Here is a 26,032-nt window from a genome sequence, read left to right on the forward strand (position 1 = left end):
CCCTGGCTCGGCACTCCGCTGCCTTCGCTGTGGAGTGGTTCCGAAGGCCCCAGACACTGCTTCTGGACTCAGTGGCTCAGGGCACAAGCAGAATGCCCCGACGCCCTTCCTTCTCAGCACGAGGCACCCCTAAGGGGCAAGTTTACGACCCAGGGCCCTGCTTGCAGCCTTCCTGGGCTGTGTCCTTGGAAGCCTGTTTGAATCTTCCTGCCTCGGTTTCCCACTGTGGGGCAGGCTACAGTGAGGGATGGAAGGTGAGCTCTAAGGCCTGGAGTCTCAGAGCAGCCAGGGGTTGAAGCACCAGTACAGGGACAACTGCAGGAGGACGAGGGGCATGCTGGCCCAGGCCTCAGAGCTGGAAGCGAGCCTGATATGAAGCCACCCCTGCAGCACCCGGTGGCCCTGGGGACCGGCGTGTGCACAGATACTCTGTCATGGAAACGTGCAGAGGCACAGCTACATCTCAGCTCATGTCTCCCACAGTATGCCAGATGGGGACCCCCGAGAAAAGCCCACTAGTGGGGCATGGGTTGCCCAAATGCCCTGAAGCCAAGCACCTTGCGCTTGTAAACTTTAATTCCATACAGTAGAGAACATACAGTACAGCCACGGCGCGGTCACGGACCTCAAAGCTCACAAGCACACCTGGAGTCCCCCTCCAGGGCCCCAGGAGAGCCCGCTGGCTTCGGGTGTGTGGGGAGGTGGAGCCAGCTCAGTCCTCACACCGGGCTGTCCCAGTTCCTCTCCTGCTGCCCGGGTCACCTCGGAGGACGGCTCCTCCAGGCCACCAGGTTGTGCACCTCTTACTTCCTGTCCCCTGGGAGGGCACACCCCAAGGCCAGTGCAGGGGGTGGCTCTGCAGCGGGGATGCTCACTGGGCTCCTGCACCAGGCCAAGGGTCAGACCGGGCTCCTCCAGGGCCAGCTGTGCACCTGCCCTTGGGGACTCTGGGTGGCGGGCGGGCTGCCCCTGTCTTACGCTGTGGTGGCTCCCCTGCCACTTGCTGCAGCAGGGAGACACGGGGGTGGGCTCAAGGCAGCGACGTTCATGGGGGGCCAGGATCTGTAGGAGAGGCATATGGCAGGCTACAGGAGCAGCAGGAGTTGTCTAGGTCCCCGAGAACCCAGAGGCGACTTCAGGAGCAGCACTTGGGATGTCAGGCTTCCCTTGCTGGCTGGGATTCGGACCCTGTGTTGGGCTCTGCTCCTGGACATGGGGAGGAGGCTTCTGGCCCTGCTGAGGACCAGGTGGTCCTTCGTCCTGATCCTGGGGAAGTGGCCCTCCACCTGCCATCTGTGGCTCTGGCTCTGGCGCCTGGTGCTGGAGGGAGGCAGGGCCTTACAGGACCACCTCGGGGGCGATGCTAAACAGGAGGTCATCGTTGCCCCGCCGCACCTCCAGCAGCAGTGGGGACTCAGTCAGGACAGCCTCCTGCAGCTCGCTGGAGTCCACCAGGGGGCGCCCGTTGACCTTGACGATGATGTCGCCATCTTGGATGCCTCCTCTGCCAGTGGAGAGACACAGGGTGACTGCACAGGCTCAGCTGGGACACATGCACAGTGGGCAAACAACGGGGCTGTGGTGACCAATGTTCTTTGGGACTTGACGTTTCGGAGAAAGCAAGGCTCTGTCTCATTTGACCTTGCAGAGTCCCAGGGTAGAGATCGTAGGCAGAGCCTCCTCTGTCTCCAGGGGAGGACTGAGGCTGCTCCCTGGCTGGGGACCATGAGACTGGAGGTGGCTCTCAGCCCAGGCTGGGACTCCTCAGCCTCGCTTCCTGAAGGAAAGGCCACTCGGGGCCGGGATGGGCACAGCCAGTGCTCTAAGGGACAGTTAAGCTCACCCACCGTCCCTCGGCACAGGGGAGAGGTGGGGTCCACCTGTCCCTTCCATGTGACTCTGCCCAAAAGCTCAAGGTCACGGAGCTCAGTGGGGAGGCCCAGCGCAGGCCCTGGGCACCCGTGCCACCCGCCGGGATGTCAGCTCATCTCCCCTCAGCCCCTGCCCGGCCAGCAGAGCCTACCTCTGTGAAGGCGAGTTGGGAAAGACCTCCTGCACGTAAATGCCACTGCTGACGGCTGGGAAGTCCGGGTTGCTGGCCTTCAGCTCTTCCACCAAGCTGAAAAGGAAGCGCGGCCATGAGGCCTCCTATGAGTGCCTACGCCAGCTCCTGGGCACGAAGCTGCCCCTTCCCGCCACCGCCCAAGGCCAGAGGAGCAGCCCCCTGGCTCCCATGCTGCCGCCCCCCCCCCGCCAAGACTCTGTCCCCACCAGATGTGCTTGGGCACCTCAGGGGAAACTCAGCCCCAGAGCACGGTTGGGGGGTGGGGGTGGGTGGGAGGAAGGAGAAGCGTGGACGATCAGCGGACGGACGGGTGTACAGATGCAGGCATGGAGGATCCAGGGACAGAGGGAAGCGGGGAGTGGACAGTCATGGCTCCCTCGTGGAAACCTTGGGCTTGGCTTTGGCTCCCTCCCTCCTCCCTTCCTCTCCTTCCTCTCGTTCGCTGTTGCAGCACTTGCTCTGTACTTGTCCTAGCAGGGTCAGGCAGAGGATGGGCCGGGCGCCCTGGTCAGCCCGACAGCTCAATGCCAAGTAGGCGGGGTGGGCGGGGCGGGGGTGTCTCACAGACAGACACTCCCCACAGGGTGGACCAGGGCGTGCAGAGAGGGGCAGCTCCTCCCAGCTGAGAGTCCCAGGTGGGTAGACCACTGGTGTCCCTTCAGGTCATGCGCACCCCAAAGCCTGGAGCATGGCCTGCTTGACAACAGGGTCTTTGCAGGTGCAATGAGTTAAGGATCTTGAGATGAAGTCATCCCGGACCTAGGGTGGCCCCGAATCCAGTGAATGGTGTTTTAGGAGGAGGAACACGAGGGAGAGATGGACTCAGACATGCAGAGAGGTGGTGGGCACGTGGAGACAGAGGCAGGGCCCAGAGTGAGGTGACTCAGGCAGAGGATGCCGGGGGACACCGGGCAGGGGGAGGCAGGCAGGTCGGCACAGGCTTGTGCCCCCAACAACTGTGAGAGACTATATCTTGGGTCTTAGAGCCACCAAGTATGTGGTGATGCATTGGGACGCAGGAAATGGGTCCTGGAGGAGGAGCAGGAGGAATCCACCAGGTGAGGCAGGCCCAGGCGCCTGAGTGGAGGCCCAGCTGGGCACAGGTCTGGAACTGCAGACAGGGACGGAAGGAGGGCATGGGCAGAGGCACAGGCGGCCCTGCCGCTCACCTGGGCGTGATGGTCCGCATTCGGATGCCGATGAAGCGCTTCTTCCAGTCTGGAAGGAGATAGCACCGCTAGGTTAAGGCTGCCTGAAGAAAGCCACCCGCCCCTGGGGATGGCACAGACACTGCTGGGGACAGCAGGAGGCGTCCTGCCTGGCCACCCAGCCCTGCCTGCCGGCCACCTGTCTGGCTCTGCTTCCAGGGGCCACCTCTCTCAGCCCTGCAACCCCTCCGGCCCGGAGCCTGCACCCCCAGCTCCACCCCAGCCCCAGATCCGGCAGGGCCCCCCCAGGGCCCGGCTGCTGCTCCCGCATGCCCTTGCTCAGAACAGAGCTCACCACCGTGCCCCCTACCAACCCTAATACAACCGGGTAACGCCCCTTGAGTGAGCGCCCTCCGTGGAGGAGCCTCTGCCCCACCGCCCGCCAGAGCTGCAGCGGGGACTTCGACACGGACACGCCCTGCTGGCTCCGAACCACACAGTGAGACTCGGCACGTTTAGTGTTCGCGTCACATACGTTTTCTGACCACAATGGAATTAAACCAGAAAACAATAATACAAAGATGTCCAGGAAAGTAATAGCACTAAGAGGCCGGTTAGAAAAGAAGGTCTCCAACCTCAGCTTCCCCCTTAAGAACTAGAAAGAGAAAGTCTAAGGGGACCCAGGTACGAGGGAGGGAGGAGACAATAAAGATAAGAGGGTGAATGGGGGAAGTAGAAGCAACAGGGAAAATAAACGGAGACCAAGAGCGGATTCTTCGAGGTCATAAAACCGGTACATCTTTAGCTGGTGTGACACAGGAGGAGGAAGCGGGGTGTGTCGCAGGACACCCCGTGGCCGGTGCGTCAGTGGCCAGGAAGTGCCGAGCGCCTGACCCCACACAAAGCCTCTGTCCCACTGGCGCGGCTTGCAGAGCTCACTGGGGAAGAAACAAGCACCCGGAGCAGCCCGCTTCCATTGGAGACTTCGCATCTGTGCCTCAGGGTCTCCCCAGATGTCAGGCCACCCTGTCACTGGAGCCCCGGGCCGGCTGATGAAGGAGGAGGCGGTGGGGGGCTGTGATCTCCAAACCAAAGGCAGAGGGAACAGCATCCCGCATCCACCGTGAAGGCAGACAGAATGCAGCTTTGAACACTGTCAGCAAATCAAACCCGACAAAACCTAAAAAGGGCAGCGTGTCAGGCCCAGGCCAGATTTACCCCAGAAACACAGAGGGGCTCGGGGTTCAAAAATCAGCCAGGCCAACGCACTAGCTTATGATCAATGCGGAAGGGCATCAGGACATCGGATAAGGTCACCTCTATTCCCAACGGAATGAGGGACGGTGGGGGCTGCTTCAGTCTGCAAAAGGCGTCCATGAAAACCTAACGTGGCATTTAAAGTTGAAAGACTGGCTCTTTCCTCCCCAAGCTCAGCACCTGGACAAGGATGTCCCCTCTCCACTTGAGTTTCCTGTTTTCTAGAAGTTTCAGACAGACAAGAAAAAAAAAGGCATTCTGATTGGCGTCGAAAGGGGAGGGATCGAGTTGAACCTACAAAAGAGTACTGGAACCAGTAAGTGATCAAGTCTGCAGGACATCTCGTGATCCACACCCAAAGACCAATTTTATCTGTACATTCTCGTGTTGACCATCAGAAATTGACCCGTATATTCAAAGTAGGAAGGAGGGCAGGGTGGCCCACACTTGTAATGAGGCTGAGCCAGGAGGATCCTACGTTCCAGCCTAGCCTGGGTAACTTAGTGACACAGTGAGACCCGGTCTCAAACTTCTAAAAAGTGAAACGGGCTGGGGAAGTGGCTCAGTGCAGGGCCTTGGGTTCAATCCCTGTACCACAAAACATAAACAACAAACAAAACAGCGTAAAGCCAGAGACAACACTACAAAACAACTGAGAAAAGCAAGCAAAGACCCAAGGGAGTGGGGAGTGCCTCTGGGCAGGGTCCTGAACCAACCCGCAGGGGTCTCCTGGAAGTCTTCACTCACCGGTCAGAAGAGCCAGCACTGTTAAAATGCCAATCCCCCCACCAAATTTTCCTATAGATCCAACGAAACCCCCACCAAAATACCAGCAGACTTTTAATTTTTTTCCTAGAAACTGAAGAGCAAATTTCTTTAGAAATGCAAGAGATGTAGAAGAGTCGGGAAAGGAGAACAGGGTTGGAGGGCTTACAGGGCCTGCCATCAAGGTTCCTGCACCAGGCCTGCGCCTCCGAGGCAAACGCACAGCACAGACTTCTGTCTACTCTCTGCCCTGTTTAAAACTGCACTAGTGTCACAGCCCTACACACGGAGGCCACAGAGAAACACCTTGGGTCTCAAAGGTCGCTCAGACACAAGTCTAACGCCCGCTCGCTTCCAGGAACCCAGGCTTCTTAGCCACTCACATAACCTCGAGGTGGTGCGGCTCAGAGGGCAGCACTCGATCGAGTGTGGGCCTGGGCTCCGCAGTACCACCAAAAAGGAAAGGAAGAAAATGTTACAAAAGCTGTTTTTCCAAAACACCCCTGCCCCTGCTGGGCACTGGGGGTGGAAGCCAGGGCCTTCACACTGAACTTGGTCCCCAGCCCTAGGATACATTTTTTATTTAGACACTAAGTTGCCCGGGCTGGGCTCAAACTTGTCATCTTCCTGCGTCTGCCTCGGCCTCTGGTTTGGACGGGACGCCGGTCAGAAAGCATTCAGCACTCACTTGTCTCAGTAAGAGCCCTACCTATCAGTACACAGGACCCCCCAACTCACTGGTAAGAACATCAGCAACCTCCAATTTCTCAAAGACAAAATACCTAAACAGACTTCAGTGAAAGAGAAGTCGACCGGCTGGGGGCACCCTGGGGACTGGTCCCCCGCAAAGCCAGGGCAAGGGCAGGCCCTGCAGGCGGGAGGATCCCAAGTTCAAGCCCAGCCTGGACAGCTTAGGGAGACCCTGTCTCAAAACAAAAAGGGCCAGGTAGGCAGCTCAATGCGAAGGTGCTGGGTTTAAGTCTCAGTACAGGGAAAACACCAACCCAGTAGCAAGGTGCAGCATTCAAAGCCTGGAGACCTGGGAGCACTCCGGCCGAGGGGCGGGGCACCGGCGGGCCCCCCATCTGCACGGGCCCCTTCCTGTCCTGCCCTTTGGCCCCCGGCTCCCGCACACCCACCTTTCTGTAAACGCTTGCCCAGCTTCTAGCTCCACCTGCACCCTGCGGGTCCCTCAGCCTCTGCTCCCCAAAGCTCCCGGCCCTACAGCACCACACCCAGCAGCATCCATCTTGGCGGGGGCTCCTAGGGTCTCTCCCCATGGCCTACAGGGGCACAGGCTACAGGGCAGGCACCAGCGCCTCTGCTGTGGTCCTGCAGGTGAGGAAGTGGAGGCGGGGCAGGGAGAGGCCGGCTTGGGCATCAGGCCCATGAAGGGAATAAGAGATGCCTACAGCATCCGAACACCCATGTTCACCACAGTGCAGCTCACAGTAGCTAAACCTTGGAGGCAGCCTAGGTGTTCATCCACAGGTGAATGGATGAAGAAAATGTGGTATCTCCACATTGTGGAGTACTACTCTGCCCTGAAGAAGGATGAGCTTGAGTCATTTGTAGGAAAAAGGATGCACCTGGAGACCGTGTTACATGAAATAAATCACTCAAGCTTAAATGTCCCATGGTTTCTCTTATACAAGAAACTCAAGTTATAAATAAAGAGCAAAATAAAAGATGGATAAAAGGAAATAGATCTTTTGCAAATGCTCAAGAAGTACCCTTCACATCTCCTTGACTCCATAAAAGATTGTTTTAAAGAATTTTAGATTAACTGGGTTTGGATCATTTGACATTTTTATTAAAAAAAAGAAAAAGAAAAGCAAAATCAAACCCCAGCTTCAGGAGAATTTTAAACCTATAGATCTGTTATTTGGCGAAGACCCGGGGCCCTCCAGCTGTCCCGGCTGTGCCTGGGGAAGGACACTGCTCTGGCGGGAGCATCCTCAGGGGCCAGGATGAGGTCACAGGGACGGGGCAGTCCCTGGACACATGGCACAAACCCAGACCCCCAGGGCGACTGTCTGAGGGGAAAGAGAAGGGTAAGGAGACCAGCACCCCATTTCTATGCCAAGGTCACCCCAGCCTGATAGCCCCAGCGGCTTCTAGCACCCAGGGGGCTGAGGCGAAGGCTCAGTCCTTAGAGAAGGGAAGCAAGGGGCAGCCTGGGTCTGGTAAGGAGCTTCCTAGCAGCCAAGAGGAAAAGGGCTGGAGGGCAGATGACCCCACTGTCCAGCAGGAGGCGCCATCAGCTTCTCGGGAAGCACAGGCCCGGCCTGGCTGAGGCTGGCTTCACTGGGGCCTGGGGTCCTCCATGGCAGTTCTTCCTACTGCCAGTCCTCACAGCGCTGCTCTGGGCTGCCCTGGGCTCCGAGTGCTTGGGCCTGGGGTCCTGGAGGAGGGTGGGCCTGAGGAAGCCCTGCGTCAGTGCAGTGCCGGTGAGGGGGCTGGAGGAGACACGGGAGGGCGTGTGAGGGGCAGGCGGGAGAGCCCGGGCGGGTGGAAGGGCCAGCGCCGCCAGGAGGAGGGCTGGGCCAGAAGTGTCCCGCACTCTCTCTGGGAGGGGCCCTGAGAGCTGGCAAGCGCGCTGGGGTCAAATGGGCGGGGTGAGCGGACGAAGCCCCAGCAGGGAGACTCCTGAGGTCAGCACGCTGGGCCCCTGCCCCGGGAGGAGGGGAGCCCCACAGAAGGGCTGGCTTCCTGGCACGGGTCACTGACTGGGCTGCATGGGCCACAGGCTGGGGGAAGGGGTGCCGGGGGTCGGGGACGGGAGGAGGAGGGCACAGAGGGAAGGGAAGAGGCCTGGGGTGGGTGGACGGACAGACGGACAGCTGAGTGGCTGGGTGGACGGTCGGGGGCAGGAAGGGAGCACCAGGTACTGACTTCCAAGGAACAGGCCAGACAGGGGCACTGGGAGCCGCGATCAGAGACCTCAGCCACAGGAAGCCGTGAGGACAGCGGTGAGCACAGCCTCAGGCCCGGGAGGCAGAGGGGCCTCATCCAGCACTGGCCGCCTCACCCGCCCCAGGTGAGCTCGCACCTTTGCTCTGCTTGTCCTGGAACTCGGACAGGAAGCGCGTGATGCGGTCGGAGGGGATGGCGAAGGAGATGCCGGCGGTGACCTTGAGGGTGTTGATGCCGATGACCTCGCCGTCCTGGGCAGGGCGATGGGGGGCCGGTCACTGGGAGCCCACAAGGCGCGGTGTCCGAAGTGCCCCTTCCCACGCCCACACCGCTGTGGATGCCCTTGCCCTTACTTTGAGCAGCCCCAGCTGTCCTGAAAGGGGTCTTTGCAGGGTCACAGCTGCTCAGTGAGCCCCCTTCCTGCTGCGACCCCAAACCCTAGGGACTCCCCGCTCTGTCCCTGGAGTTTCAGGAACGCTCATGGCTCTGCCCCACCCCCAGGCCCCAGTGGCACCCTGCGCGGGGCTAGTGCTGCCGCCCCCCACCTCACTAGGGAAGGAGCCCCTCCCCAGCCTGCTGTGCACCTCAGACCTGAGCCCCGGCCACAGCAGGGTCTGCATGGCCTGGGGGCCAGCCTTCGACAGGCTCCTGTGTCCCCCCCGGTCCCTGCAGCTCTGAGGTGGGAGGGCCAGGCTAGCAGAGAACCCAGGGGCCAGAGATTCTGGACCTGCTTCCCTGCATGTGCGGCTGCCTCCTCGGCCCGGCTCCTGGGGCAGCACAGGGGGGCCCAGCCCCATCGGGACGGGGGCCACCAGCCGCCTCCCTGACGCCCAGCCTGGCTTCTGCAGCCATGGGCCCTGCCGAGCCTCCGGGGCCTCCTAGGGTTCCCAGGCTCCCCACCCTCCCTGTGCCTCCAGGACGTCCTCCCTGCCCACAGCAGCTGCCAGGGCCATCGCAGGCTGCTCCTGTGGTCTTGGCTGTGGCCCCCGCCACCTCCCCTCCAGGAGAGGCCCGAGGCCAGGACTCCACCTGGGGCCTCAGGGCCCTGGAGCTGGAACTAACTCCCTGCTTTGTCCTGGGAAAACCTCTCCTGGGATGAGAAGGAGCCTGACTTTGGGGCCCAGGGCAGAACTGGGACAGTGACCAAGGGGGGACAGAGAGGGTGAGGGGCCCCTTAGCTCCGGGTAACCCTCTCATCTCCACAGGGGGTCCCGCGGTGACAGCCTGCACCCCCTCCCCTGTCCCAACCCACCCGGGCCCGGGCAGGCGCTGCTCTCAGTCCTTGTTCCGGGGAGCCCAGGCACTCGAGCCTTGGGCACCCCCCAGGCCACCACAGCCCCAGCTGTCGGCCCACAGCTTCCAGGGCCTCCTGTCCCCAGCGTTGAGGCCGTGCCCATGTGACCAGACACTCAGGGTCTGGGGGACACTCACCAGGTTCACCAGGGGTCCCCCGGAGTTCCCGTACTGCAAGGGGAGGAAAGGGCATCAGCTGTGGCCGCAGCCCTCTGCAGGCCCCTGGCCCCCGCTCCAGCCCATTACGAGCTGTGCCCGGGATCCGTGCCTGGCAGCCACAGTGCCCAGCCCACGTCTCGGCGGGGACAGCAGAAGCCAGGGACAGCTTCGAGGACGGGGCCAGAGCTTCGAGGCCCTCGTGGCGAAAGCACAGGCTTCGGCGCCTCTGGCCCTGGGGAGTGTCCTGCCCGCTGGGCTCTGCAGACGCTGAGGGCTCCAGCACCGGCACCGTGGGCCTGACAGACACGGCCACGCGCCCGGCCGGGAAGGCTCGGGTGGGGACAGAGCCCGACCCGGGGCACGTGTGCTGTGTGAGGTGACCCTTGTGGCCAGTGGGTGTGTCGGGCGACAGGACAGGGCCCGGGGACAGGGAGCGAGCCCCGCAGAGGCCCCGCGAGGCCTGGGCCTGGACAGCAGTGCCGGTCTCGTTGAGACTCACGTTGATGATGGCGTCCGTCTGGATGTAGTCCATGTCGGAGTCCCGCAGGCCCAGCTCCCGGCCATCCCGCTGGGCGCTGCTGACGATGCCCGTGGTCACCGTGTTCTGCAGGGCGAAGGGGCTGCCGATGGCCACCACAAACTCCCCAGGGCGCAGGTCCGCCGAGTTGCCCAGCAGGAGCACCGGGAGCTTTTTCTGGGGAGGCAGGCGGGGCGGGGCTCAGGCGACCCGGGGCTGGCCGAGCACAGAATGGCCTGGGGCGACCGCCGGGCAGCAGGAGGAAGCTGCCCCGGGCTGCTCACCTTGGGGTGGATCTTGATGGTGGCGATGTCGGCCTTCTTGTCCAGGTCTTTGACGGTGGCCTCATAGGAGTCTCCGCTCTGCAGCTGCACCTTCAGCTGCTGCCGGCCCGAGACGGCATTGGTGCTGGACACCACGTGGGCGTTCGTGACGATCAGGCCGGCCTCCGACACGATGAAGCCAGAGCCGCTGGTCCGAGGCACGTTGCGGCCAAACAGGGGGTGTCTGCGGGTGGCAGGTGCGGTGCCACTCAGGGCAGGGCATCGGGGCATCGGGTGCAGTGGGGACAGGGCAGACATGCTCAGTGTCCCTGGGGCCTGTGGCCCACTCAGGCCGTGGACCCACTTCATGGCCATACACAGGTGACCATGGTCCCTGACATGCTTCTGCGGCAGTGACTCAACCCCCGCGACGGTCAGCTGTGGTGGCCACAGCGGGCACTGACAGCCCTGACTCTGGGCACCCCAGCCAGACGCACTGGCATTCTGGCCTCTGGGCCACGCCCTGCTGATGGCCTGCCTGCCCCGGGTCTGTGCCTCAGTCACCCCATCAGGGACATGGGCTCAGGGCAGGAACCTCAGTCCCGCTCACAGGTTGGGTGCAGCCCGGAACCTTCTCTAGGGTGGGCACCCACAGACCACACCAGGCCTGGCACAGCGCAGGCTCGAAGCCCCGAGGCTAAGCAGGATGAGGGGGAAAAGGACCCAGAGGCTGCACCATGAGAGAGGAAGACCATGCGGGTGGAGCATCCGGCACGGGCAGGGCCAGGGGTGACAGCCTGTGCCCCGAGTTCTCCCCTGGGCCAAGCGTGAGCTCCCTGGGGTCACATCTGGGACGGGTCCTCCCAGGTTACAGTGGGGCTGTGCTAGGCCCCACGTTGAGGGCCGATGTCCTCACCCGAGGGAGGCCCAGGCACAGAGCCGGGGTACAGGCCAGGCCGAGACGCGGGCGAGGCTCATCTACAGGCCCGGGGCCCCTAGAAGCTGAGAGAGGCCTGGAATGGACCAGCTTCCGAGCCCCCGACAGGGGTCGGCCCTGCCCGCGCCCTGGCCTTGGCCCAGAATGGGAGACCATGTGGAGTGCTGTGGAGGCCCCCCAGCCCCAGGAGCCTATGCAGTCCCTGAGTCGGGTCCCTTAACGGAGGGGGAACTGAGGCCTTGAGTCACTGAACTACTCTCTGGGCTGGGCGGGCGGGCACAGGGCAAGCGGCCTGCAGCCAGGCTCCCGTGCTGGGGTGCCTCACCCCCCTCGACTGTCCCCTCAGGCCGAGCTGCCGGGATCAGCTGGCTCCTGACCGGTGCCCAGGCCTCCCAGCCACCAGAAGGCTGGCGACGTGCCACCTGGTGCAGCCAGCTGTAATTTCCTCGGTGCCACATCTCAGGGAACCAGGCCCCGGGGGAAGTGCAGGGAGGGTGGCCCTGGCACAGGGGTGTGCTTGTCCTGGGGGCCTGGGCATCTTCAGACCTCGGCTTCCCCCTCCCTGAAGTGGGAGCCACACTCAAGGGAAGACGGGGCCGTGAACCAAGGAGCAGAAAGGGCCCTGGGGAGCAAGCAGGGACCCTCCGGGGTTGAGTCCCGGTGAGCCTGGCTCCCTCCTCGGGGGTGGGCGCCCTCTGGCTGCAGCAGGCCCTGGAGGAGCCCCCGGGGTGGGGCCTGGGCTCCGTCCCCAGCAGGGGCAGAGACACCCACGGACAGATACGCCCCAGGCTCTCGGCTCCAACAAAGGAGCCGGGCAGCCGGGCTCCTGATCCCAATCAGGACAAGTGGGCTCCCACCCGACGCCTCTCACTGCTGCTGGCTCCATCCACACCCAGGGCCCGGGGTGCAGCTCACACTTCTTGCCTGTGCTATGGGGCTCGGTCACCGTGGAAGGGACCAGGACCCACGTGAGCGGCAAGGCCCATGTGTTCTGGGCCTGGGTATGGGGATGTGAAGGGGGCATCAAACACCCCAAGAAGCTGCAAGAGACTTGGGGGGCGAGGCAGGGACCCCACATACCTCAGGAAGAGCTCGATGTGGACCACAGCAGGCGCGATCTTCTCTACCACGTCAGCGATGAAGTTGAACTTGTACCGTGGGCTGCTCACCTGGTGGAGACCTGCACTGGCCAAAGAACCAGGCGCGTGAGGGGCTGAGCCCTGGGGACCCCGTGGGCCTCAGGAAGGGGGCTCCTCTCCCAGGAAAACGGCCTCAGAGGGCCGCGTCAAAGCGCCCTTCTGGGGCTCAGGGAGGTCAGGACTGGAGCCCTGAGCTGCAGGGTGGATCTGCAGGCCCCTGGGTGGATGTGGGGTCTGACAGGGCCCACAGGACCCCTGGTCCCCCTTCCAAGCCACCCTGGCCCTGCCACAGTGCAGCACTGGGCTGGCCACTCCGTGCTCAGGACTCTGCGCCCCACCTTCCCCGGCTCCCCAAACTCTGCAGGGCAGGGGCTGGGCCCCCACACTGGACCAGGCCTGCCCCCCACCTCACAGTCTGGGGCTCAAGCCCCCTGCCCAGGCCCCAGCAGGAGGAGGAAGCCACCCGGGCTGCGCAGTGGGGCTCTGACCTCCAAGACGTGCACACCACCCCGAGACACTTCTCACCACCCAGGGGCCTGGGGGATCCCGGAACCCCGGTCCTGCTCCGCCCCATGCGCTCTGCTGGGACAGGTGTCCAGGGACGCCCAGTCCGCGGCCAGTGCCACCGTCCACTAGGGTGGCCTCTGTCACATGGCCACACCCACCCCGCTCTAGAGACGCCAGGGCCAGGCACCCGGTCCCCGTGTGGCGCCTGTGATTGCCTTCCATGTGCTGACCTGGACACGAGGGCCACGGTGAGAGGGACAGGCCAGTGACCGCCAGGGGCAGCACAGCGCGTCTCCGAGGGGAGACAGGGATACAGAGATGTGGACCAGGCCCGGGAGTCCCTGGGCTGAGTGCGGCCCGAAGGCTGCCCGAGTGGGGCCTGGGCCATGGTGACTGCTGCGGTTGGAAAGCGGAGGAAAACGTCCCTCCCAGCCGTGCTGAGCAGGCCAGGCCGCTCCTCGTGGGACCTCAGCCGGGAAGAGCATCTCCGCCGGGCCCAGCCGGCCCCAGGGACCTGGACGCCCACAGCCGCCCTGGACCATCTGCTCGGCTGGAGTTCAGAGGACCGGACCCCCCACTCCGTACTTGATGACCCGGAAAACATCTGGCAGGACACGGAAGTGGCCCGGGCTGACGCTCGGGGCTGGGGCTGAGGGCAGAGTGGGTTCCCTCGTCACAGACCCCTGGGTTTCTGCCAGTCAGTCACGGGCAGACGGGGCTGAGAAGGGTGAGCTGAGAGGGGCCACAGGCTGGGGTGCTGTGCCCAGCACACGGGAGGGCCACAGACCACCCACCAGGAAGGGGGTCCAGCAGCGGGAGAGGCCCATTTTACAGCCGGGGAAACTGAGGCTGGGAGCCCCGTGTCCTCCCCAGGGACAACAGGCCTGACCGTGGCCTGGGTAGGGACAGGGAGGCTGAGGATCCCGAGGCCTGGCCCTTTAAGTCGGCACCAGCGGATGAGTCAGGGTGAGTCAAGCCGGCCCGGGCTGGGAGGCAGACAGTTTATTTGGGGTTTGGAGAACCCCTCCTCCATGCCTCCGCCAAGGCTCCGAAGCCAACTGCGGTTCGTATTTTTTTCAAAAACAAACTCAAGTGGAATCCAAAGGCCCTGGCAGTTGGGTCGGGAGAACCTGACACAGAGCAATGAGGCCAGGTGTCCAGGGACGCTGCCCGGGAGAGGGAGGGCACATCCAGGGTGGAGGGGAGAAGCCAGGTCTCCTGCCCTGAGGTCCATGTGCTGCCTGCCAACAGTCATAACTGCCATGGAAAGAGAGGGAAACCAAAGCCCACAGCGGGAACATGAATGAGGAAGACACCCCCCCGAGTCATCATGGACAGCTGCAGAGGTTTTGCACTGCCCAACTCTAGGAGCTTTATTAACAAAGATCAGCCTGGTCCACTTCCCTTGGAGTTGCGCAGTGCTCAACCTGCAGAACTGCATGCTTCAGTCCCCCTAGCACAGGACTGAGCCGCAGTTCTGCTCCGTGTGTTTGGCTACTTGGGTGAGTCCCCACTGTGCTTCCTCCGTGAGGAGACCTCACAAGGCGCCTAAGTTCTTTGCACTCGGTTTCCTTACTGGGACTCGGGTAGCGGTGGCCCTGTTCGCTGCCCCTGGCAGTGGGTGAGGGAATGGCTTCCAAGCGCAGTGGCGGCAGAGGAACTCCAGCACCAGGGTGTGTGTGAGGGAGCAGCACTGGCCGGGGACACCCCCTTGCTGTGCTGGGGCCCAGGCTGCCTGGCTGGAGCTCACAGCAGGAAGGAGGACTTCCTGAGGAGGGGCCTGCCGGGCCAGACCGCCCCACCCCAAGCCAGCCCCGAGGTGGGCTCAGCGCTGGATCCAAGCCCAGGCCTGGTGGAGCTGGCTCTGTGCAGGGCCCGGTTGGTCGGCGGGGCCTGGCTGGGCCCCCCAGGTCCCCTGACCCCTCTGGGCATGTCCTCCCCGGTGAAACCTCCGATTCCTGCCCGAAGAACTTTGGCCAGAATGCAGAGAGGTCACAGTGCCAGGCGTCTGCCTGGTGTCCACCCCCTCACCTCACCGCCTGTAAGGGGTGGCCCCGCTGTCAGGCCAGGTGCTGCCCTCCTCTGCCCTGGTCAGGACCTGGCCCGAGGGTCGAGGACAGCAGCTGCCGCCTTGGGACACACAGCTGGACAGGAGCTGGCCTTCACAGTGGGCACGGGTCACTCGGGGACGGGCGAGCGTCCCAGGAGGAGGAGCCGGCGGCCTGGGAATGGAGGGAGGCAGCTGCGCGGCTGCAGGGCCGGGCCCAGGACCAAGTGTGCGTCGCCTCTGCCTCCCGCTTCCCGGCAGCCCAGCCTGCGTCCATGGTCACGGCCAGTGCGGCACATGCAGGCTCTGCTTCTGCCACAGCCAGGACTGGCTTGGAGCCCCGGCCACTCCTTGCCGCCTGCTCCAGCTTCCTCACCAGCCAGTGGGGAGGCCCTGTCCTCCGGGTGCCGGGAAGCACAGGGTCCCAGACCCTGAAGGTCAGAGCCCAAGCCCCTGTCCCCTGCATACAGCCCAGGGGTCCCTGAAGCCTCTCATGTGAATCCCCCACCTTTCTCCCCCAGCTGCTCCCCCTGGAGGCCATGTCCTGTCCCGCCCCACGGTCCCCACAGCCGTCCTGGGCCCCGAGCTGTGGAATCCCTGCCAGGTCCCCCTTGCTCAGGGCCTTTGTGCCCTAGCCCGGGACACACCTGTACCGCCTCACCCCTCCTGAACCTCTGCTGGCCGCCCCTCTGCACAGGCCTCCCTGATGGTGTCCCTCACTGTCACACACACCCATCAGGGCTTCCCTGGGGGCCCAGCAGGGGCGGCTTCCCATGCCTCACGCCCTCTCGCTGGGCTCTGGCTCCCACTCCCAGCCTCCGTGCCCCCCACCCGCCGGCCGCAGTGCGCAGGCGCTGAAGCTGGGCCAGGCAGAGGGGACAGGGGACGTGTCACAGTTGGGTGTGCCCATCTGGAGCGCTAGGCTGTGCAGCCCAACACTGAGGCGAGAATCAGATAGCAGAGCCGGGCTCTTAAAGGAACAACAGGGGCGGCACCACAGACCCAACCACCTCGGCTGGACTCACACTCAAAGCCTTCAAGGCTGCAGGCTTGGGCTGGGGGACCCTTCCCTGTGCAGACCTGGCTGTCACCCTGACGGCCACCCCACTGTGAATGTGGAGGGCGCCTGGAGCAATGCTGGACTATGGGGCTTCAGTACCAGGCCTACGAGGCTCAGCATCTGGGCAGGACGCAGGAATGGAGGACAGGCTGAGGAAGAATCGTGAAGCTCTGCCAGCAGGCTGGCGGGGGTCGACCCAGGCACTGTGGCAGGGAAGGCAGCCCAGGAAGAGAGACTGAGGACATGAAGGTCAGGAAGGGAACTGTGGGCAACAGGCACGGCATGTGCAAAGGCCCTGGGGTCAGGGGGAGACTGCTGAGGCTCGAGCTCAAGAATGGGCAGGTGGCGAGATGTGACGTGACATGGCAGTGGCAGCCCAGGGCCTTGTGAGTGTGGGGGAGGCCTTGGAGGGCGTCCTGATGGTGCCAAGCAGGAGAGGATGCCAGGGCCACACTGGCTGCTCGGTAGAGAAGTGATGATGGGGGGAGGTCAGGGAGGACTGGGGTTGGAGACCACGCTGTGACCCCGGCAGCGATGCACCTGTCTGCAGGCCCTGACTCACCAGCACCAGGCCACTCCTGGGGGGTGAGCAGGGGACCAGGAGGAGAGGGGGAGGGCCTCCAACCCAGCAGGGGTCTAGCAATGCCCAGCATCAGCAGCACCTCAGTGCCACAAGGGGGCACCACCCAGGACTCCTACTGTGCCCTTGGCGGTTGGCGCTGCCAGGGAGCAGTGCCCAGGCTGGGCCTGACCCCGGCCAGGTGCCCTGAGGGCACAGCTTTCCCGGCCAGTCCCGTGACCACAGCCCCGAAGCCTTGGCCAGCACATTCAGGGTGCTGGGAAGGGGCCAGGGCTCCATGTGGGGGGCCTGCAGCCCCGTGGCAGCCTGAGTGCAAGGTCCTCATGCCCAGGAGACGGGCCAGGCCACACCCAGTCTCCCTGTGCCTGGTACCTGGGGTACCAGCAGCCCCCGAGGCTGGGCCATGCTCCCGCTCAGGGCAGTCACTCGCCCCTCCCTGCCCGCCAGTCTCTCCCCGCCTCAGGCCTGAGGTGCCAAGCGCTCTGGGACCCTGAGCCTCTGACTCCGCTCTGCCAACACAGCTGCCTGGGCCCCTTATGCCCACCAAGCCCCGGTGTCGTCCCCCAGGGTTGCGCCCTTCCTTGGTCAAGCACAGCGACCTCAACAGCTAGCTGCCTGCAGCCTCGCCCTGCCTGGCCAAAGCCCTGTTCAGCAGTGTCTGCCGCCTGAGGGCCGGTGCCAGGCCACCCTGAACCCTCTGCGCTCCGGGGATGCACTCCAGACCCAGCAGAGCGCTCTGTCCTGCCTCAGCCTCCAGCACAGCCTGAGCCCCCGCCCTGTGGCCCCTCACCCAGCTCTGGACCGAAGCTTCTCCTCCAAAGCCCGGGGTGAACCTTAGCATCCGACGGAGGGCACTTAGAGGTGGGGCCTTAGGAGGGGTGAGGCTGCGCGGGTCCCCTCTGGGCCAGGGCATTAAAGCCCCCCGACCTGCTCGGGCTTCTGCCTTCTGCCTTCTGCCCCGTGGGCTCTCGGCCAGGCGCTAACCCTCAGACGCAATGACCCCAGCCTCCCCACCTCCTGCACCAAGCAGCGGGCACACCTGCCAGTACGAGTTCCAAGCCTCAGGGGTTTGTCGGGACCCTGCAAAACAGACGACGACTCCCTGAGCCCCGCTCGTGGGGAGCCCTCTGCGGCCTCCTCCGGGACTCCTCTGATGGACTCGGGCTGGGATCCAAAGCCCCGGAACCCTCATCTTTGGAACAGACAACACCACGGAAGCTCTGACCCCCAGGATGGAGTCTAAGCCCACGACGCTGACGGCCGCTCAGCGTTCTGCCCCTGCCCAGCCTCGGGCACCGGCCCCTCAAGTGCTCCACGCCAGCCAGAGCAGCCTGCCCTTCCCATCCTGGCTCACGAAGCACGCAAAGCCTCCTAGACCTCCCCGCGCCAGAGATTCAAATCTCTGCAGACGCCCTGCCCCTCTTTGGCTCCCCTGGCCCCCCCAAGGTGGTCAGTGCACCCTGAGGTGGGACCGCTATGCAGTCTCGACCCGGCTGCTGCGGGCTGCGGGCGCTGGGTCCTCACATCCTCACAACAGGAACCCAGCCCTGGCCTCGGGGAAGATCCGGCCTCCCTAAGCGGCCCTCAGACAAGGACAGGGACGGCGGTGCCCTCCACCAGGGGCCTGCTCGTGGCCAGGAGCAGCCACTGTGGGTCAGCGCCGGTGGCCGTCCGGGGACTCGGTTCTGTCCAGGGACCCCCACTGGCTGCTCCCATAGGCCCGGAGACCAAGTCTGAACCACAGGCCGGAGGCAAGAAAACACCATGTCAATGCCAGCGGAAGAGCCTGAAGGGCGACGCCAGGAGAGACAGCGCTCAGCCATGCCCTGACCCGGGCCAGAGCACCGAGTCCGCAGGAGCCTGGCGCCCCCCCCCCCCAGCCCTCCGGGGCTCGAACGCCAGCTTCACCCGGCTTCGCTCGGTGCATTCTGCCGCCCGGGGATCAGCATTTACCATCCCGGCCTCAATTTCCCCGCCCGGGAGCCTCGAGGGGCGGCTGCAAGCTCTCGGAGGGCCCCTGGAGTTCAGCCCTCGCCGACCCCAGCGTCGCCAGCCCCCGTACCCCGACCCCGAAGCCCGGGGCGCTTACCCGAGGGGCAGGCGCCCTTCTGCAGCACGCGCACCGGCGTCCCCGACAGCTGCAGCGCGCGGCGGCTGGCGGCCTGCAGAGCGCACACGCTGCCGTGGGTACGGCCGTCCGTGCCACACACCGGGCTGGCCCAGCGGCAGCGGCACACGCCACGCGTGCACTCCAGGCTCTCCCCACACGGGGCGTCCCGCGCGCGGCCGCAGGGCTCGCCCTCGCCAGCAGCGCACACCAGGCAGCAGCTGCAGGCGTCGGGCACGTAGCCGCCGGGGCAGCGCGGGCTCGGGCAGCGCGACACGTCGCAGCGCGAGGGGCAAGGCGTCGCCGGGGGCTCCCGGGCCCGCGCCAGCGCGAGCAGCGCGGCCACAAGCAGGGCGTGCGCGTGCATGACGGGGACGTCGACGCGGGGCTCGGGGACGCGGGGCTCTGACAGAGGGCGGCGCGGGGCTCGGGGCTCAAGCGGGCGCGCTCCCAGAGCGCAGGGCCATGGTGCGGGCAGGGCCGGGGACACGCTGGCTCACTGGCTCGCTCCGCCGGTCTGCGGGCGCCAGGCCCCGCCGCCTTTAAAGGAGACGCCCGCGCCCGCCCGACTGGAAGGGGCGGCCCGGCCCCGCCCGAGGCCCCGCCCCGAGGCCGGGCCGCCCGGCGGAGGATACTTGGGGGACAGGAGGCCCGGGCGGCGGGCAGGCGGCGGACAGCGGGAGCCTTAGGGGCCGCCCTAGGCCTCGCCATTGAATGGAGTCTAGACGGTACCCAAGGCCGTCCCTAGCCTGCCCCTTCTACTCCTGCGCGCCCCTTAGCAGGGCAGCCCAGCAGGGCACGCGCACAACAGGACAGGCCCCCCTCTCCTGGGTCCCTGACTTCTCTCAGGCTGGAGACGGCCTGTGTGTCCGGCTCTCTGGCTGGCTGTCCGGGTTCCAGGCTCTGTGACGCTGGGAGTTGCCTCAGTTTCCCTCTCCACAAGGAGGATTTCATAGCATGTCCCAGCTCTCAGGCTGCTGGAAGCTGCTTCGGAAACTGTCCCTGACCCTCGGGACTAGCAGCACGGCACCTACCGGAGGTGGAAGCTGGTTCTGTTCCGATGCTTCGACCTGGGCTCTCTGAAGAGCCACCTCGGACTCAGGCCCACGACCGAGGTGCCAGGGCCTCCAGGCTGCTGTGATGAGGTTGCAGGGCAGGAGGGCACTGGCGAACTCCTTTGGAGGCAAGCTTAGGGGCGTGAGGGACTTGTGGCCATGGAGGAGCAGAGTAGCCGCCACCCGGTTGAGGACCCACGCAAAGCACCCAGCAGGGTGGCCTGTGTGGCAAGAGAGCAGACACCATGAGGCTCTCAAAGGCACAAGACACATGGCACAGAGAATGGAAAGGGCAGTTCTGTGGGACACAGAGGTGAGGACCACCTGATGCAGGAAGTCAAGGCGGTCAGCGTGGGAGTGGACAGCTCCAGCATGGCCGCGAGTGGAGATTTCCAGCATTAACCAGCAGGCCTGGGAGCCCAGAGCCAGGCCCGTTCGGCCTCTGCCTCTCTGGGACAGTGCCACAGGTGCCAGGGCGGCTGGGACCTGTCGCCGTGAGGGGTTCAGTTAGAGCCCAGGACTGAGAGTGGCACTGAGGGCTGCAGGGGAGCTGGGGTGAGGGGTTAGGGGAGCAGCCATGAGGCTGGGGTGTCTGGGGGATGGGGGAGGAGGGGCGGGTGGAGCACCGAGGGCTCAGAGATGGAAGACCAGCAGCACGGGGAGCTGGGCCACAGGGAGCGGGCAAAGGGCAGGGCTCCGCCTGCCGAGTCTGGGCCTCTGCAGGTGCTGTGCTTGGGATGACCCGGAGGGACCCTCAGGCCTGGTCCAGCTGGGAGACCTTGGTACAGGCTGGGCTGCTGGCTCCGTCTCTGCAGAGTGGGCTCGGGCCGGGTCCCTCCCCAGTGTGTTTTGGGGCACTGTGGCCCATGGCAGGGTTCGGGGCACCGTCCTGAGGACCCTGGCCCTGCAGGCCATGCTCGTATCTGGGTCTCCAGTGTGCAGACAGATGGAGCCTTGGGAAGGGCAAAGCGCTCTCTTCCGCTAAACTTTTCATCTGCAGATGGGGAAACTGAGTCTGTGTGGCCCCTCACACTTTGTAGGTGAGCTCGGCCTCTGGGCCTGGGGTGCCAGGGCCATCCCCGAGCTCCGCAGGCACCTGGTGGGCTCCCAGGTGGGGCAGGAGCCTCTCACTGCGACCTTGGGGGAGAAGCCGGGAGGGTGAAGGTCGGGGTTTGTGCAGGTGCCCCAGCCCCATCTGACCCCTGGAGCTGCTCTGCCGAGGGCATTTAGTCCCTGTGCTGGGGAGGACTCCAAGGGTGAGGGGAGGGACAGGCCGGCTTTGCGAGGTCCCTTCCCCACCTGCCAGGCAGCCCTCTTGGCCTGGAGGCTGCAGACTCGGAGCCCCAGGCAGCAGGCGGCCCTGCAGCCCACCCTCACTGCCGATGCTCTTCAGTCAGGACCCCCGGCCTCCCGACTGTCACCCTGGCCTGGCGGGTGTCAGGCACCCGCAAGCTCTCTGACCCTGCCCTGAGCCTCGCCCGAGGGCTGACGTCTCGATGGTGAGGTCACAGCTCACATCACTCTGGGGACCTGGCTGACGTCCCACCCTGCTCCGCCTGCGATAAGGCTCCCTAGCCATGCTAGCGGTGACTCAGCGGCCGGGTGTTGCCGAGCTGGGCTGGGTGGAGGGCTCCCTCCTCCCGGCTGCATCCCGTGTCCCTGAGGCAGCAGGGCACCGGGAGCAGGTGTCAGGAGGCAGGTGAACCAGGAGCCAGGCCTCTGGGGACCCAGGCAGGGAGACTGAGGCAGAAGGAAGCCAGGCACTGAGCAGCGAGCCCCAGAGTGGAGCAGCAGCCTGGCCCTGTGTGGGTGTGGCCCGCCAGGAGCGGTGTGCAGGTGCCATGGGGACCTCAGACATTGTCTCAGCCCCAAGTGCTGCACGGCCCAACTCAAACCATCCTTAGGAAGACAGCACTTGCTGTGCCCCTTCCGAAAGTCTGTCCCAGGTGTGTCAGCTTCAGGTCTGGCTTGATCTGGGCTCTCAGCGTCCTCTGCCCATCTGAGCCGTGCTCCTGGGGGTGAACCCAGATGCTCCACCCTCCACGGGGCATCTCTGCAGCCCCTGCAGGGGGCAGTGAGTAGCACTAGCCGTGATGTGACTGGCCACATGGCAGTGGCCTCCACTCCAGCTTGGTCACCTCTGGGACCTAGCAGATAGGAGCTGCATGGTGACCAAGATTGGGAGCCAGGGTGTCCCCCATGGCCTCTGGGCACACCCTAGTGACGGGGAGCTCACTACCAAGACCACCCCTCCGGTGGCTGGACCCGCACGCTTCCTGGAGCCACCTCTGCCCCCTCCACTCCTGTCCCGAGGGCTCAGAGGACCGGCCGCTTCTCTCACCTGTGGGAGGGCGGGTGACCCCTGCCCCAGCTCCCAATTCTTAGCTCCCAAGGAGACCTTTCGCCTCCGTTTCCTGCCTGGTGAAAACATGAAAAGACTAAGACTTTTTCCTAAGGTTCCTAAATATCAGTGGGTGCAGACGGCAGGACTCTAGGGGAGACTCGAGCCCCACCCTGGAAGCCCCTCCTGGGTGGAGGTGGGCCTGGCCTAATGAGGCGAGAGTCCTTCAGAAGGCCCAGTCCTTCCCCAGGATAGAGGCAAGCGTGAGAGGCTGGAAGGCTGGCGCTCAGGGCCGTGGGTCAAGGCTCGGACTCACCATTGGCTGGTGACCAAGAGTTTCACATTCTGCCCGGCTCCCCTGTGTCCCACGCCCATTTCACAGCAGGGAAAGCTAGGAGGACGTGTGCCGAGCCCTGTCTGTCATGGGCACGGACAGTGGCACAGAGGCCCAGCCCTGGCACCCTGGGCACCCACCGGGGCCTTGGGAGGGAGCCCTGCACACAGGCCCCAGGCTGGGGTCCCTGTCCTGCCAGCTTCAGGGTGGCCCTGGCCCAGATCCTAAGTGCTCTTGTTCACCGCTCTCCCTCAGTTTCCTCCTCTTTATGATTGGTTGGTTGGTACCGGGGATCGAACTCGGAACCTTGTGCTTACAAGGCAGGCAGCGGAACCACTGAGCTACATTCCGGGCCCCTTGGCTGGGTGGTTTTTAGACAGAGTCTCGCTATGTGGCCCAGGGCATCTCCAGCTCAGGTGTGTCCACAGCTCTGCAGCCTTCGCCCGGTGTACTTCAGCCTGTCTCTTCCCGCCCCCAGAGAAGCCCTGTACCTCAGAGCCATAACCGCATTCCCCCTTCTCCACCCCCCACCAACCTCCTGTGGTCTCTGTGCCCTGACTGCTGATTCCAGGCATTGCATATGAATGGAGTCACGGAGTCCGTGGTCTTTGGTGTCTGGTCTTTTTCCAGGTTCATGCATGTTTAGGAGGAATCAGTAACCCATTCCTTTTCGTGGCTGAGTAATATTCCACTGCGTGGGTACACCATATTTGCCTATGTGTTCATCATGTGGACATTCGGGTTGTTTCCACCTTTTGGCTGTTAGGAATGATGCTGCGGTGGGCGTTGTGTGCAAGTTGTGTGTTTCAACATGTGTTTTTAGTTGTCCTGAGTACATACTTTGGAGTGGAATTGCTGGGTCCTATGGTGACTGTGTGGAACCACTGAAGAAGCGGTCAGCTGTTTTCCACAGTGGCTGTGACATTTGCATCTCCACTAGCAACGCACGGGCCTCTTACTTCCTCCCACCCTCACTGACTCTTGTTATTTTCCACTTTAAAGAGCACTGCCCTTACCCTCCTAGTAGCTGGGCCGTGGTCTCCTGCTGGAGCACTGGCTGGCACTTCCTGATGGCTGACACTGTCGGGCACCTTCTCTGTACTTATTGGCCATCTGTGGATCTGTGTTGAAGAAATGTTTGTTGAGATCTTTTGTCCCTTTTCCAATTGGTTATCTGCATTTTGTTATTGAGTTGAAAGAGCTCTTTATATGTGCTGGATAAAAGTCCTGGACAGGTATATGAACTAGAAATAACTTTTTGCACTGTATGGGTTTCTTTCTGAAGCAGAAATGTTTCAGTTTGGTGGAGTCCGACTCACTGGTCTATTTTTCGTTACTTCTGTTTGTCGTCCTGTCTAAGCAGGGCTGACCCAATGCTTTTCTTCTAGGTGTTTTGTAGCTTTCGCTCTTCCCCTTGCCCCACGATGCACTATGGGTGTCTGAGTGTGGTGGGAGGTAGGGTCCAGTACCATGCACTTGTACATGGCCATCTGGCTGTCCCGGCCCACGTGGTCCCCTCCATGGCACTCTCCGTACCCTCCCTGTCTCCAACCCCAGCTTACGGTGCAGTGTCCACCTCCAGCCTGCTCCCCATCCCATAGTCCTGGCTTCCCTTCCTGGAGAGGCCAGCCTGGCCCTGGGCCTCTGCCCATTGGTTATCAGAGGACTTCTCCCCACCTCCCCATCACAGCTGGTCCTTCTAGCTCTGTCTCTGAGCCCTCTCCTCCCCGCCCTCTGTGTCCCGATCACCCGGCCTGGGTCCCGGGACCTTCCAGGAGCCACCGTGGTCACCAAATGCATGGCTCCAGCCACCCTCCCTCCATGGCAGTGGCAGTGGCACTTTCCCCGGCGCTCCCCTCCCCGCCCCTGCCCTGGGCCCGTCCTTTCCTGTGATGCCCAGCAGAGGAGCCTTTTCTTCTCCAAACAAACTCATCATTGTGATGGACAGGCCGCAGCTGTGTGCACTCAGGGGGATGCGTTCTGCCTCATGGATGGCGTGGCCCGATCGCAGGGTGCTGAGGGGTGTATCAGTCACCACTGTCTGTCAAGTTGTTGACATCCGGTCTTTGTTCCTCTGAAGCAGGCCCTGAAGTCGGCTGTACTCAGTCGGTGGGCGTAGATCTCACCCCTCCTTGCAGGACACCGGAGGCCGATGCTGGTGACTGGCGACCGGTGACTGTGCTGCCCCCTGAGATCCGTGTGCCTGGTCTCACCATGTGGGGCCTCTGGTCTCGCCCTCCTGGTGGCAGGTGGCAGCCCCCCTCAAGGCTGAGCAGGGCTCTGTCTGGTACCCTGTTTCTTTACCTGCTCACCCTTGATGGGCCTGGGGTCCTGTCCACGGCGTGGCCGCTGGAATGGCACCAGGTGCAGAGTCTGCAGACGACACCTGCCCCCCACCTGCCCCTCACGTCCCGGCAGCTGCACCACCCCCTCCCATGGCTGCGTGGCCATCCTGCGTGGCACCCGCCTGCCCTGCCCATCTCCTCCCCGCCCTCGCCCCTTGCCCTGTTTGCCGGGGTCTCGCCTGGCCTCTAGGGGTGCATTTCCCCTGGGCTGTGGCCGTTCCTCATGCCCCACCTCCTGGGGTCCTTGTGGGGTCACAGCAGGGCTGCAGGGATGCTCGGTGGGCCACCCAGGGCAGAGCCTTGTCCCCTTGGGTCTGTGGTAGGGTGTGCGTGCCCCTCAGTTCCTGTGTCCCTGGGGCCTGGGGGCCTCCCAGAGGTGAGGGGTCAGGAGGGACCCAGGTTGGCACTGGTGGCTGCAGGATGGGAGACCCCAGCTGGCCCTGTCTCCCAGGGAGCCCCATGCCATGTTCTCATACAGCTCGAGGCCTCACCGGAAGCCCAGCAGGGCCGGGGCCAGGACCAGAGACCCTGGCCCAGGACCCAGCTGGTGGACTCCGTTCTTTAGGATCACCTGACCTCAGGTGTCAGAGCCACAGGAAGCAGGCAGAGACCTCTCTCCCTCCCTTCTCCTCTCTCTCTCTGTGTCTCCCCCCCCCCACACACACACACACTCGAACACAAGTGCTCCTGACCTGCTTCAGGGTGAGTGGCAGACATCCTAGCCCTGCCCCCTTGTCCTGCAGGCTTGAGGCCCCTCAAGCATGGCCTGGGCAGGAGGAGCTGAGGGATGGAGATTCAGCCACCTGCCCCAGGGCACAGAGGTTGGGGAGCCCCTCATGCAGCAGGAGGTTCCGGACACAGGCCCGGTGGGCCTCTCTTCTGGTCCTGCTGGCCGCTACAGGGCTTTGACCACCCCACCCGCCCTGCACATGTGCTTAAGGTCCCACTTCTGGGAAGAGGGGCAGCAGGGGCCCAGAGCATCTAGAAGTGGCTCCCCGAAGCCAAGTTGGCTGAAGCAGGGCTGGGACTTCTGCTTCCAGGTGTGGGGGGAAGTGGGGGGGCTGCCCCTGGGCCTTAAAGAACAGAGGTCCGTGCTGCCCGGGTGGAGGGATGAGGGCAGACGCAGGGGCAGCCGGAGCTCGAGCTCAAGGCCTCGCAGCTGTATCCTCAGGGACACTTCCGAGGCGCAAACCCAGT

General features: G+C 63.8%; 1 protein-coding gene across 2 annotated transcripts; it reads right to left on the reverse strand.

Moving 5' to 3' along the window:
* Positions 1 to 558: 558 nt before the first annotated feature.
* Positions 559 to 19,250, reverse strand: Htra3 (HtrA serine peptidase 3). Of its 2 annotated transcripts, none has more exons than XM_087187254.1 (9): positions 18,743 to 19,249; positions 12,401 to 12,500; positions 10,405 to 10,627; positions 10,103 to 10,297; positions 9,583 to 9,615; positions 8,288 to 8,402; positions 3,235 to 3,283; positions 2,024 to 2,119; positions 559 to 1,504 (listed from the first exon to the last, which is right to left on the reverse strand). In XM_087187254.1, the coding sequence occupies exons 1-9, from the start codon at positions 19,125 to 19,127 to the stop codon at positions 1,339 to 1,341; spliced, it is 1,362 nt and encodes a 453-aa protein (XP_087043380.1). In that variant the 5' UTR covers positions 19,128 to 19,249; the 3' UTR covers positions 559 to 1,338. The 2 variants fall into 2 exon arrangements, with proteins under 2 accessions (XP_087043380.1, XP_021116004.2); XM_021260345.2 differs by having other exon boundaries at positions 791 to 1,062; positions 18,743 to 19,250.
* Positions 19,251 to 26,032: the final 6,782 nt, after the last annotated feature.

This window comes from Heterocephalus glaber, unplaced genomic scaffold, assembly GCF_053883595.1.
Source record: "Heterocephalus glaber isolate CG9 unplaced genomic scaffold, H.glaber_assembly_v1.0 deba00001509, whole genome shotgun sequence".
Lineage (NCBI taxonomy): Eukaryota > Metazoa > Chordata > Mammalia > Rodentia > Bathyergidae > Heterocephalus > Heterocephalus glaber.